Raw genomic sequence first — 13668 nt, 5'->3', positions numbered from 1 at the left:
AAGAGAGGTTAAAAGTTAGCTGGTGTTTTAGTAAAAATAATGTGTGTTGATTCCCTTTAATGGGATTTACCTGTTGAGGCTGGTTTTGCCATCCGGTTGATGAAACATAATCTGGCAGTGAAATGCCATATCAAAAGCTGTTATAATGCTCTGCCATGACAATGGAACTTTGTTGACACCTCAGCTACAGAGACCAGATTCTAAAAAATGACTCTAAATGTTTGTTTTCTGAATGACAGACCTAACGTTTGTGGCTCAAGGTTCCACTCCTACTGCTGCCCTGGATGGAAAACATTGCCGGGAGGAAACCAGTGCATTGTTCGTGAGTATCAGCTTCCTTTTTCCTGACATCACAGGGCATCTCCCCAGGCACTAGCTGCCTTGCAGTGATGAAATGCACACTCCACCCTCTCAGCAGATGCAAGAAACATTCCTAATCTGCTTTAAATGAGTAGGCAAACTGAGTGTGGGAATGGGTGATTGAAGGTGAGTAGCTCTATCTGCACCATTCAATAGCAATTTGACATGGCTCTTACACTCCTGCAGAATTGTCACTGTGGCCTTTAAATCCAGCAGTTTGGACACCTGCTGTAGCAAATTAGTTCCCAAAGGACAGTTAATGGTGACTTCCCAATAAGAAAAGTTAATTTAAAACTGTTTGCTTGGAGGAAGGCAATATAACCACAATATAACCATTTTTATAAGAGACAATAACTATCTGCCTGGCTCTAAAGACACATTGTCACTGTGAATTGTCTATGATCAGTAATTTACATTCTTCTTCAAATCCCCTGGTACTAGTCACTGGCACACTCAGGAACCTGGACTAGATAGGTGAGCTAGTCTGGTGTAGGAAATTCTGTGTCCCTATTTAGAAATTCAAGAAGCTCTTTTCAAAGATCCTTGCTAGAAACCAATAAGGAAACTAATCAGCAGAGGTGGCTGAAAACATTTTTTTTCTCCTCGCAAAAAATTTGGAACAAGAAGTTTCTTTCAAAATTTCTGAAAAGATACAGAGCGACAGAGTTACAGTACTTCATTTGACCTTTGCCCGCTCTGACTTTTTGAATTGTTTTTGGTTTTACAGCACCAAAATGAAACAAACATTGTAATTTGAAATGAAAAAACCGAACATGTACATTTTGTTATTTCATTATTTCTCATTGAAAAATAACTTCTGAAACAAACATTTGATCAACAGAACCCCAGTTCAACCAGCTCCTTGGACAAAGAGACAGATTTCTGTCACAGATCAAAAACCAGCTAAAAGACAGAGAACATTAGGAATTAATAATGGTCAATATGGTGAAAGATCTAATGAGAAGATGGCAAAATGGGCTGATAACATACCATTTTTAGGCTAGTGACAGCTGGGTGATGACAGGAATTACACATGTGCTCTATGCAGTTAGTGATTTTTGTGGGACAACATTCCCCAGACGGAATAATGAATTGATACCGACTGAGGAAGCAGAGTGACTCTTCTGCAGCAGAGTGCCCCATGGAGTAGTGAGAATAGAAGAGCCATACAGGAATAACTGTGATGGTCAGGCCAGCCCCCTTCTCTGTGTGTGTTATGATACAGCCTATAATGACATGATCGCACACTATTTTTCCTCCCCGCTCCAGGGACGAATCAGGGCTGTGTAGTGCAGGAGGCTGTTGTCTGAAGGGCGCCGACTCACGTTGCAGGAACTGGAAGGTGTGCGGCAAAAGAGGCAGGGAATGTAGGAAGGAGAAGGGTGATCTCATGGCTGAAGGTAGTTGTACACTCTCCTGGAGAGCTATCCCCCGCCCACCACAGCGTTCTGGAATGGTGTCAGCCAGGGCGTTCTGACCAACATTTGCACACAGAGTCACTAATTCATTTTCTGGGTATTGACTTGAAACAACAGGATCTGATCTGCAGACGTGCTGAGCATTGCAGCTGTGCCTGAAGTCAATGAGAGCTGCGCTTTGGAGGTGTAAAATGCTAGCTAATGCTGAGTACATTGGAAAAGCAGGTCTCAGGTGTCTCAGATAGGTCTCCTAAAAGTATGGATTCTTTGATCTTTATCTAGCTGTGCCTCAGCTCCCCGTCTATGAAATGGGGTAATCTCACCTCATTCATTTTACAGGGGTGTTGTGAAAATAAATCCATTAATGCTGCTAAAGCACTCAGATACTATCATGACAAACACTACAGAAAGGCTCTGCTCATAGTAAGTTTTGTACGGAGAACAGTAAATAAGGTCGGGGAGAGGGGGCTACATATTGACCAATGAAAATAAAACAAAATGGGTGTGTCTACACTGGCTGGCTACTTTGAAGTAGCCAGCACAACGTCAAAATAGTATGCGTCATGTCTACACGCACCATACGCTATTTTGATGTTGAAATTGACGTTAGGCGGTGAGACATTGAAATCGCTATTCCTATCTGAAGATGGGAATAGTGCCCTACTTCGACGTTCAACATCAAAGTAGAGCGTGCGTAGATGATCTGCGTCCTGCTACATTGAAATAGCAGGGTCCTCCATGGCAGCCATCAGCTGAGGGTTTGAGAAACGCTCTGTCCAGCCCCTGCAGGGCTCTGTGGTCGCCGCATGCAGCAGCCCTTAGCCCAGGGCTTCTGGCTGCTGGTGCTGCTGCTGCAGCTGAGGGTACATGCTGCGTGCACGGGGTTTGCAACTGGTTGTCGGCCCTGTGGATCTCATGTTGTTCAGGGCGAGTGTGTGTGGGAGGGGCCCTTTAAGGGAGCAGCTTGGGGCTTTGCTGGCCCCTTATTTCAACGGGGAGTGCTTGTGTGTGTGGACACTCCGCATTTCCTTCTGGGGCGGCTCCTTTGAACGTCGATGGCACCAGTCCTGGAGGATGTGTAGACGATACGCGTCGAAGTAGTCTATTTTGCTGTTCTTATGTCGAAATAGGCTACTTCGACGTAGTGTGCTGGTGTAGACCTAGCCAATATCACCTAGCTGTGCAGATAGGCAGCACTGTTCCTCTGGTGCAGTGAATGAGGCAGCAGTCCTGTAGAAAACATAGACACAGTCATGTTAATTAAAGACTGTGCCAGAACACCTACAAAGTGGCTGGCACAGACAACCTTACATCTGAGATTTCCTAACTCGGATTGCTTGACTTCACAATCTTAATGGTTGTTTAATGTCAGTTTTGCATGTTGTTAATATGAATATTACTCACCAAAGACATAACAAGAAAACAAAGAACCGAGACCAGGCAAGAGTTAAAAATGAAGGAATGAGACTGCTCTCCCAAGCCTGGTTTGATGAACGTGGGATTAAGACAAACAAAAGAGCCCACAATTCTCCTCACCACAGGAAATCTTGCTGGTTAATTTAGCTCTCCTGTGCATCTGGAAAATCTCTGCTGAAGACATCAGGAGTAGATTTCATGCTGGTTATACCACAGAGGCTAGGGAACTCCCAGCCAAAAGGTGGCTTACTGGCATGTGAGGTTAGTAACACTTACCACTGCCTGCCGACTCCCCTCCAAGCTGTAATGCATGCCATCTGAGTTTGTGATCCTTGGGACTCTACATTGTCATTGGTATGTATAAAACATATGGAGATGAGAGCTCCTTGCTGGGCTCTAATCAATATCTGCTTACACATGTGAAACAATACTACTCCAATGCTATCTGGCTTCTCAGTTGTAGGGCAGGGCATAGCAACACTCCCACAAAGGAGAGAAGGAAATGGGTCAGGCATGGAAAGCAATACATCCCATGGACAGAGCTCCAGTTGACCTCGACTAGGTTTCTGGTATAGTCTCATCATACCCTGTTGGTAACGGTCTTGTCCTTCCACTTGTGTCTCTGGAGGATGTTAAATGGAAGCCAGTTTAGACATTTTAAAATCGGCAGTCCAGGTAACTTCCTTCCAAGAGTTTTAAAAAAGCAGGCTGCGGTGGTTACTAGACTATGAACGCTGGTTTTCAGTAAGTCTTAGAGAATTGGGGATGTTCCAGAAGACTGGAGAAAAGCGCACACTGTGCTAATTTTTAAACCTGATAAGCAGAACAACCTGGGTAATTATAGGCTTGTCAACATGACACCAATTAGAAGAAGGTAATGGAGCTGTTGTTGTGAGACTCAATTAATACAAAAGTAAAAGAAGGCAATGTAATTACTGCCATTCATCGTGGGCTGTGGAAAATAGATTCTGTCCAACTAACTTGACACCTTTTTTGGTGATATCATAAGCGTGGTTGATAATAGATGTAATGTACTTTGAAAAACATCTATCGGGGATTGTCTGGGTACTGCTGAATCCTGCCAGGAGGTCAGGGGACTGGACTCGATGAGCTCTCGAGGTCCCTTCCAGTCCCATAAATCACTAAGGCTTAAGTGCTGTGTGATGCTTTGCTTAAAAAGCTTGAATGATGTAAAATTCCTATGACACGCTTTAAATGGCTTACAGATCAGCTGACTGAGATCTCCGCACTCACCTGTGAGTGGGGAATCGTCACTGAGCAGGGGTATTTCCAGTGGGGTTTGGCAGGGTTCTTGGCCCTCCTTTACTTTCCATTTCTATCAGTGACCTGAAAGAAAACATCCAATCACCACAGTTAGAGATTCAGACCACACAGAATTGGAGTAGGGGGCAGTATATACTGAGAGGGCAGGTCACTGATACAGAGTGATCTGGATCCCTTGGGAACCTGAGCAGACGCACACGGTATGCATTTGAATACAGTGAAAGGGGAATGTGCTCCTCTAGGTATAAATTGTGTCAGCCATAGGCATAGGGCTGGGGACTCCATCATGGGAAGCAGGGCTCTGACAAAGGGGGAGGGATTGGGATGGGAAAGCAGCTGAACATGAGGTCCCAGGGCAACACTGGTGGAGGCAGGCACTGCAGGGCAGCCCTGCAAGTCACTTTCTTCTTGTTTCTCTCCAGCAATTTGCCGGAACTCTTGTGGCGATGGGTTTTGTTCGCGTCCGAACATGTGCACGTGCTCCAATGGGCAGCTGTCACCCAACTGTGGCTCTGGTGGAGGTAAGCGAGTATCAGAAGCTTGCCAGTCCCTTCCTCATGCAGGCAGGCTATGCCTGAAAGCACCTCACCAGTCTGGGGAGGAGGGGCAGTCCTCTATAAGGTGTCCTGAAATAGTTGCTGTGCAGAGGAGCTAGCAACACAAATTCTGGGTAAAGCTGTGCAAAACCTGTTGAACGATTTCTTTTTTCCCAGTGGAAAAGGCAGATTTGGCATGGTGAGATTTTTACCCTATGGTTTTGATCAAGAAACTGTAAACAAATCCCTCCTCCAAATCAAAGCATTTCAAGTTTTTGAAACAAAATGTTTGGGTTTTCAATTTGAAATGATATTATGTTTCAAAAATTCCTTAATTTTAACATTTTTAAAATTAAAAAAAAAGTTTTAAAAATGCTCACATCAAAAATCCAACATTTCTCTTTGAGTTGAACAAATATATTTTGTTTGACCCAAAAGGACTTTAAATTTCAGGGTCATCTAAAATTTCTAAAACCTTTGGTTTCAGGTCCACCTGAGCCTATTTCCTCCTCCCATCTCTCCTTGGTTTGCTTTGGGGGTTTGTGTTTGGAATTACCAGTGAACCAAATGAACTCCATTATTTGCCCAGCTGTGTAAACATGGCAGGAAATTGCAAAGGCCATAAACCCCAGCTGTGCAGTCACTGAAGGGCTCCTTGCTGCCCCACTATGCCGAAAGAAAATTAATGACTTTGTCATTTCTGCTACAGCCCAGTGAGCTGCCTTGCTTGGCGCAGAGGAGCCCATCGTTCACAATACAGTTTATCAAAGAGTCCTACTGCTAACTGTTCTTACTGGCCTTAAGTTCTTTGTTCACCTTGTTTCTATGGGAAGGAAAAGAGCTGTCTCGCTAAAGCAAGCACTATACGGATTTGCTCAGGCCGTGAGTTAGGTGTCAGCAGGAAATGTTGGGTTCTCTCTGGTAGGTTCAGCTGACATCTGCAGGTCACATGCTGGGGAGTCAGGAACCCCCCCAAATGCGTTGCCTTTCCCTCTCCGTGCTCTCTGACTCCAGTGATCAGCATGAGCAAACCCTGGGAGCTCCACATCCTCCCCATTCAAATAAGAACATGGAATATTAGTAACACTGTACAAAACACAACTGTGTCGGCCTAGCACTGTGTCTGGGGAGTGGGCCCAGGAACCTGTGGGAGGGGAGGAGCTGGGAAGGGAAGGGGCCATGAAACCTTCTCTTTAATGCACACAGACTGCTTTCTGATTCCCTGTGCAGAGTGCCCCACAGGGCACCAGGAGCTGCGGAAACAGTGCTCTCAGCTGACCTGTACAAAGGAGTAAACAATGGAGAACTTGGCAGCTCTGCCATTTGAAACAAACAGAAACTGTCAGATAGCCAGAACACAGTGAGCTGCCGGGGTCAGTCTGGTACCTGGTGCTTATGATAATCTCTGCCTGATGCATGCAGGGCTCCTGGAAACGACTGGCACGCCAGCCATTCACCTACACCCCAGCTAGTGACCCTCCGCATAGCACAATGGGGCCAGGGCATAAGGAACACCCCTTTGGGTTGCATTGCCAGGGCCTGGGCATCCACTGCAGGAGGTACTCCAGCACTGCTGGTTTGGCTTGGCTGCTATGTCATGTTGATCATTTGCCATAGCTGGCTCATTATGGAAAATGAGCTCCGCAGGGGTTCCCTCTTTCTACTCTGCAGCTCATCTCGTGACGTGCACACTCATGAAGAGCTGGGGCACAAATGGAGGGGATCTGGGTGCCTGCAGGAGAGCTGCAGTTCTGTCTCTTGGGCTGGCAGATGGCTGCTTTGCCATCTGCTCAGTGGGACTTCCACCAATATGAGCGTAGCCTCTGCAGAGCTGCTTTCTGTCCAGTGCTCATCTGTGTCATGCTACTGTACCCCCACTTGCCTAGACCTCCCCAGTTCTGCTCTCTGCTGTCTTTGCATGGAACTGCCCTTGGCTTCAGTAGCTGTTATACAGGTGTCAAAACTGCCTCACAGTGTAGGAATGCCCCCTCCCCCTCTTCTCCCCTGTGTCAGTCTGTCACAGAGAGAAAGGCTCCTGCTGTACTTGGTTTGGGTGGTGGATGTGCAGCCAGCTCTCCCAGCTTCTTGGCACTGGTCTTTGCCTTTTGGCTTTTGAGTCATTGGGACACAAGTTTTCCAGCTTTTCTCTGCAACTAGGGACAACTAGCTTAGTATATAAATAGCTGAGAGTTCCAAATGGGGCCTTAAGAAGAGCCCCAAGTACAATGTGAGCTGCAATAATAGCCTGAGAGTCAGAGGTGGTTATTCTGCAGCCCCCAGACAGACACACCAGAATTTAAAGTCAAGTCCCACTCAGGAATGGACAGAGGGGACTCCAGCTCCAGGTGTCAGGAGACTTTCACATGTGCTGCACTGGCTGCTTGAGAACATGGCACCTAATGCTGCACAGCACCACTTGATGTCCATCACCAAGCGTCTACAAGCCCTTTCCAAACACTCATCCGTTCAGTTTCACTGTGCCTCTGGGCAGGGGCTACACAAGGGCCTCCTCACCCACTGGGGAGCTAAGCCACAGAGAGAGAGAGTGACTTGCTCCACAGTGACTCCAGGGCAGAGCTAAGACTAGAATGCAGGAATCTCAGCTCCCTAGCCCTCTCCCCAAACCACTAGACATCACTGCTGGTAGCCACTCACTTGGTTTCCCCAACTTTTCAAAGTAATGAGAAACCAACAATTGCTGCCAACACAAATATTTGAATGCATTTGATTTTGCAAGTGGTCCAAGCACCTCAAGGCAGACACTGACATTCAGCCCGTGTCACGGCGGTAATTAACGTTATGTCTGCTGTGCAATTTGCAGTGCATGCGTAGACATCACCACACTAGCTTTGATCCAGCTAATTCAGATAACAATAGCCGTGAAACCTCAGCAGCACAGGCTAGCCACCAGGGCCCTGGGCAAAGTTATATGGTGCTTGGTGCCGTGGCTTGACTGCCATTGTTAGTGTACCTAGCTCTGTCAAAGCTAGCTTGACAAAACCAAGCCGCCCGGTAGCACTTTGAAGACTAACAAATTGATTTGTTAGTAACAGAGAGTAAGCTGTGCTAGTCTATACACTATCAAAACAAAAAGCAGTCAAGTAGCACTTTTAAGACTAGCAAAATAGTTTATTAGGTGAGCTTTCGTGGGACAGACCCACTTCTTCAGACCATAGCCAGACCAGAACAGACTCAATATTTAAGACACAGAGAACCAAAAACAGTAAGCAAGGAGGACAAATCAGAAAAAGATAATCAAGGTGAGCAAATCAGAGAGTGGAGGGGTGGCGGGGGAAGATCAAGAATTAGATTGAGCTTTTTGTTTTGAAATTGATTTATTAGGTAACAAGCTTTTGTGGATAAGACTCACTTCTTCAAACCCCTGATCAGGGACAAATTGACACCTAATGGAATTCAATTAAAGTTACAGGCAGGGCGGTAAGGCTCACTGAAGGCTGGTTCTCACTGATGTGAAGAAATTACTGAGGTCCTGTGAAGTCCCTTTGAGGTCCTTTGATTAACATTGCTATGGACTCACCAGAGTTTTGTTGCTACATTTACTTTTCTGTGGAAAAGCCATTGGGAACGGGTGTTCCCAAGAGTTCAGAAGGAACTCAAATATGAAATACAGAAATGTGAAATCACAGAACTACTAACCAGGATTTGTAGCCTATCCTTTAAATCAGCTTCTATCGGGTAGATAACATGGTCCCAATTTTTAAAAAGGGCTCCAGACATGACCCTGGCAGTTACAAACAAGTAAGTCTAACTTCAGTACTGGGCAAATTGGCTGAAATTATAGTCAGGAATAGAATAGTCAGACACACACAAGTGAATATAATTTGTTGGGGAAAAGTCAATGTGGTTCCTGTAAAAGGAAACCATATCTCACCAATCTTCGAGAATTCTTTAATGGGATTAATAAGAATGTTGACAAAGAGGACTCAGAGGATATAGTGTTTGTATAGATTTCCAATTTAGATTTCCAGAAGCCCTTTGGCAGGGTCCCTCACCAAACATTCTTAAGCAAAGTAAGCTCTCATGGGATAAGAAGGATTGGGAACTAGTTAAAAAACAGGAAGCAAAGGGCAGGAATAAATGGTCAGATTTCAGACTGGACAGAGGTAACTAGTGGTGTTCTGCTGGGATCCATTCTCGGACCGATCCTAATCAGCATATTCATAAATGATCTGGAGGAGGGGTAAACAGTGAAGTGCCAAAAATCACAGATGATACAAAACTGCTCAAAATTGTTAAGTCCAAAGCAGACTGTGAAGGGCTCTAAAAGGGTCTCACAAAACTAGGTGACTGGGCATTGGAGCAGGTTCAGCAGAGGGCAACAAAAATGATTAGGGGGCTGGTGCACATGACATCTGAGGAGAGGCTGAAGGATCTGGGGTTATTTAGTTTGCAGAAGGGAAGAGTGAGGGGTGATTTGAAAGCAGCCTTCAGCTTCCTGAAGGGGGGCCTCTAAAGAGGATAGAGAGAGGCTGTTCTCAGTGGTGTCAGATGGCAGAACAAGGAGCAATGGTCTGAAGTTTCAGAGGGGGAGGTATCAGTTGGATATTAGGAAAAACTGTTTCACCAGGAGGGTGATGAAGCACTGGAAAGCGTTACTGAGAGAGGTGGTGGAATCTCCATCCCTAGAGGTGTTTAAGTCCTGGCTTGACACAGCCCTGGCTGGGACGATTTAGTTGGGGTTGATCCTGCTTTAGTCAGGGGCCTGCGCTAGATGACCTCCTGAGGTCCCTTCAAGCCTTCGGATTCTAGGATTCTGTGAAAATAGCAGATGAGTTTTAATGATGATAAATGCAAAATAATGCATATCAGAAAACCTAACCCCAACTATACACATGATGGGATGGGGACTGTTACCACTCAAGAGAGAAATCTTGGAGTCATTGTGGATTGTTTTCTGCAAATAAAAATACCGCACATACAGGATCATATGTGTTCCCCGGCATTGCCTGTCTCCCATCAAAGCGCTTCGGGGGAGGATGGTGGCTTGACTGGGGAGTCAGGGGCCATATGTTAGCAATCTCACAGGAATGCCAGGAATGTGTATACAGTGTATAGGTCTGGGCACGTGCCTAGCATTCTGCTGGGCCAGTGGGGAAGGATTCCACAATGTACTCTGGCAGTTAAGTTCCCCAGAAGGAGTCTGCCTGCATCTGGCATTTGTATTAGAGGGGTCTTTCGGTTTGCATTAGTCACTAATGCTTCAGGGAAAGAAACAGGCTAGCGGCATGCCAAAGGCAGGCAATAAAAGCCACTTAAATCCTTTCTGTCATGACCAAGGGTCACAGTTGTTACTTGTGGAAGACGAGGGGTATGTCTACGCTATCAAAGTTAGTTGAGAACAAGAAGTCTTGTGGCACCTTATAGACTAATAGATATTTTGGAGCATAAGCTTTCTTGGGCAAAGACCCGCTTCATCAGATTCATGAGTGGGGGGGCATGGTTTCAGAGGGGTATTTAAAGAGTGGGGTCCCAGTAAGAGGGAGGGCCAGAGCTGACAAGGTCTATTCAGCAAGGAGAAAATGGCCCAGTATCAACAGTACTTATCAAAAGAGGAAAAAACAAGTCAGATCAGACAGAGGGACATGAGCCTTTGTCAGAGTCTAATGGGGAGATATTAGCACCCAGAGCAGAGAAGCTGCCTTTGTAAGCTGTGAGCTACTCCCAGTCTCTGTTTAATCCATGGTTAATGGAGTCAAATGTGCAAATAAATTGCAGCTCAGAGATTTCTCTCTCCATTTGATTTTTGAAATTTTTTGTTTCAGGACTGTCACCCTTATATCTGCCACTGAAGTGTCCAGGGAGATTGAAGTGTTCCCCCACAGGCTTCTGTACATTACTGTTCCTGATGTCTGATTTAAGTCCATTTATTCTTTTACGGAGAGACTGTCCAGTTGGCCAGTGTAAATTGCAGTGGGGCATTGCTGGCACATGATGGCAAGTTAGTTGAGAAACTTATGTCGACACTCAAAAGTCGACAAACAGAAATCGCCAGAGGGTGTTCACACTTGTTCCCCCTGTTGACACACCATGTCCGCCCTGGGGGCAACATCAGTGACAGAGTGGGTAAACATTGTGGGTATGTATCCCACAGTGCAATGCAGTGGGAAGGCAGAGCTGATGTCTGTGTATCTTGGGATTCCGTCCGAGTTCTCCCACGGCCTCTCCAGCCGCCTGGAGCAGCATCATGAGAAGCACTGGTTGCTCTCGGTGCTAAGGAATGTCAAAGCAGCCCACCAGCTTGTCCCCCTCCCCCTCTGAAAAAAACCAAAACAAAATAGCAGAAATGTGGCACTTTAAAGACTAACAAAATGATTTATTCAGTCATGAGCTTTTGTGGGACAGACCCACTTCATCAGTCCCCCCCACCCCCGGCAGCTGTCTGCCTGCCCCCGTATTCCTAGGGGAGAGCAAGACAGGAGCACTCCAATAGTTTGCTCTGTGTTAGTTCTCCAAATGGAGCAGCTTGCTCATCCGCAAGATACTCCTGGAGCTCTGAAAGGGGAGGGACACACAGTTACAAGCAGCAAGGATCAAAACTCTGAGCAGAGCCATCAGAACAGTCATTGTGGGATACTGGTGGAAGCCACTTGTGTTGACAAAGCAACCAGCAGAGTTTACACTGGCTCTTTGTTGGCAGTAAGTGGAGGGGAAAAGAAAAATATCTCCCATGGTGGTAGAAGGCTTTTGTTGCTAACACTGGAGGTTTCTCCCATTGCCATGTGAATGCTGTCACAGTTTCATTGCCAAAAGGCAGTTTTTGGCAAAAAAACTTTGTAGTGTAGACATATCCTAAATTGTAAGTGAGACTTGGATTGTGATAAACAAAAGGGACTTTGTCTACAAAACACACTGCTGATTACTGGCACAACTTTCCTTGCAAATATGTTGTCAAGCTGATTTAACTATAGTAATGGTTAACCAGGGTTAACCCTTCACTCTTCTGTGCCTGAATGCTTGAGTGACTGTTGCACTATAAATACCTAACACAGGAAATGAACAGATGAGAACCTAATGACTGCAAATTCCACATGTTGGCTTCACACTAAAGCTAAATCTACACTGCCACTTCACTGCATTGCCATGTTCAGGCTCCAGGATGTGAAAAAACACCCCCACAAGCACAGCAATTTACAGTGCTGTAAAGTGCCAGTGTCAGCCAGGCCACAGCTGCGCTCTCAGCAGGGTTAGGGGTTCCTCTTGTGGGGGTGGTTTATGTGGAGTGCCAGGAGAGTGCTCTCAAAGGACTCATGCCATTCCATGCCCACACTGCCATGCTAAAGTGTGGACAAAGCCAGAGTTTGCCTGGGCTTGCATACACAGAATAAACCCAGCTCTGCTCTGACTCCCAGTCAGTTGGCGTGGTAAGGTCCAGGAAGAGTGTGACTGGGACAGGAAACGATCAGGAACCTTTTCAGAAGTATTGGCCTTTGCCCCAGAAGGAAATGCAAATAGCCAGACTGGGTCAGACCAAAGGTCCTTCTAGCCCAGTGTCCTGTCCCCCAGCAGGGGCCACTGCCAGGTGCCCCAGGGACAGTCTCTTTTTAAGTCTTGTTCCAGACACCCAAACTCTTTTCAAAAGAAGGCATTGGTCCCATTGCTCTTGCGGACTCGATCATGTGGCAAGAGCAAATGGGACCAATGGGGTACTGTGTGGAAGAATGTTGGGGGGCAGTGTAGTGGAGAAGCCAGCCCCCCAATCCCCACCCCGCATATACACACACATGGGTGGAAGCTATTTGATCATTCCTTAGAGACTGACCAATTAGAGAATAATCCGTTACAAGCCACAGCCCCACAACTATTTCAATCAACAATTTTTGTAAAGCAAAATTTAAAAGAGAAAAAATCATTCTGGGCCAACCGCAATGCTTTGTTGAGATTTTGGCTTCTTTATTTTTTGATTTTTCTACTATACAGCTCATTTCAAAATGAAAAATCCAACCTTTTCCTCTCAAGAATGTTGAAATGAGATGTTTCTGGACGATTTTTCCAATGTCTTTCTAGCCAACATTTCAACAAAAATCAGTACAGTTTCACAAAAGGCTATTTAAATAAAATGTTCTAAGCTCATCTGCTTAGCTGTGCTTCCCCATTCCTGGTGCCCTTCCCCCAGGTGTTACTCACACCCATGACCTGCAATGTACATGCCAAATGGACCCATGTTAAAAGTGTATGTTCTCCTTTTAAGATGTGATTTATCTTATGGATGGCTTGAAAAAACATAGAACAGTTTTTAACATACATCTCCTTGGATTTTTCCAGAGTTCAGGCTTCATGGTAGTGTTTAGGGGGTCACATACTTATTTCAAAGAAACCCACTCCTCAAACTCTCTGAAAAGAAGGGCAGGTGTGAACAGAAGGGCAGCTGCTTCAGAGTTTAGGAAGCCTTGGGTGCAAGAAGTTGGTTAGTGGCAGAAGAACAGAATAAAAGGTGTGCACAAGTACTGAGGTGAAGAGCTGCTGAACAGAGAGAGGAATTGCTCAGGTAAGTACAAGGTAATGGAACTAAGGCCGTGTCTACACTAGCCAAAAACTTCAAAATGGCCAAGCAAAAGGCCATTTCAAAGTTTACTAATGAAGCGCTGAAATACATTTTCAGCGCCTCATTAGCATGTGGGCGGCCGCAGCACTTC

The 13668-nt window shown here is 45.7% G+C and overlaps 1 protein-coding gene across 1 annotated transcript in view; it reads left to right on the top strand.

Annotated features, from left to right (window-relative positions):
• Window positions 1–207: 207 nt before the first annotated feature.
• Window positions 208–13668, top strand: part of FBN3 (fibrillin 3) — a 170276-nt gene continuing 156815 nt past the window's right edge. Inside the window, exons 1-2 of the mRNA XM_074977926.1 lie at window positions 208–322; window positions 4901–4999. Of these exons, the coding sequence (XP_074834027.1) occupies window positions 208–322; window positions 4901–4999 (214 nt within the window). The remainder of the gene's footprint in view (window positions 323–4900; window positions 5000–13668) is intronic.

The sequence above is a fragment of the Carettochelys insculpta genome, chromosome 27 (genome assembly GCF_033958435.1).
Source record: "Carettochelys insculpta isolate YL-2023 chromosome 27, ASM3395843v1, whole genome shotgun sequence".
Lineage (NCBI taxonomy): Eukaryota > Metazoa > Chordata > Testudines > Carettochelyidae > Carettochelys > Carettochelys insculpta.
Note: the sequence above shows the minus strand (reverse complement) of the source record. Positions and strands in the feature narration are given on the sequence as shown.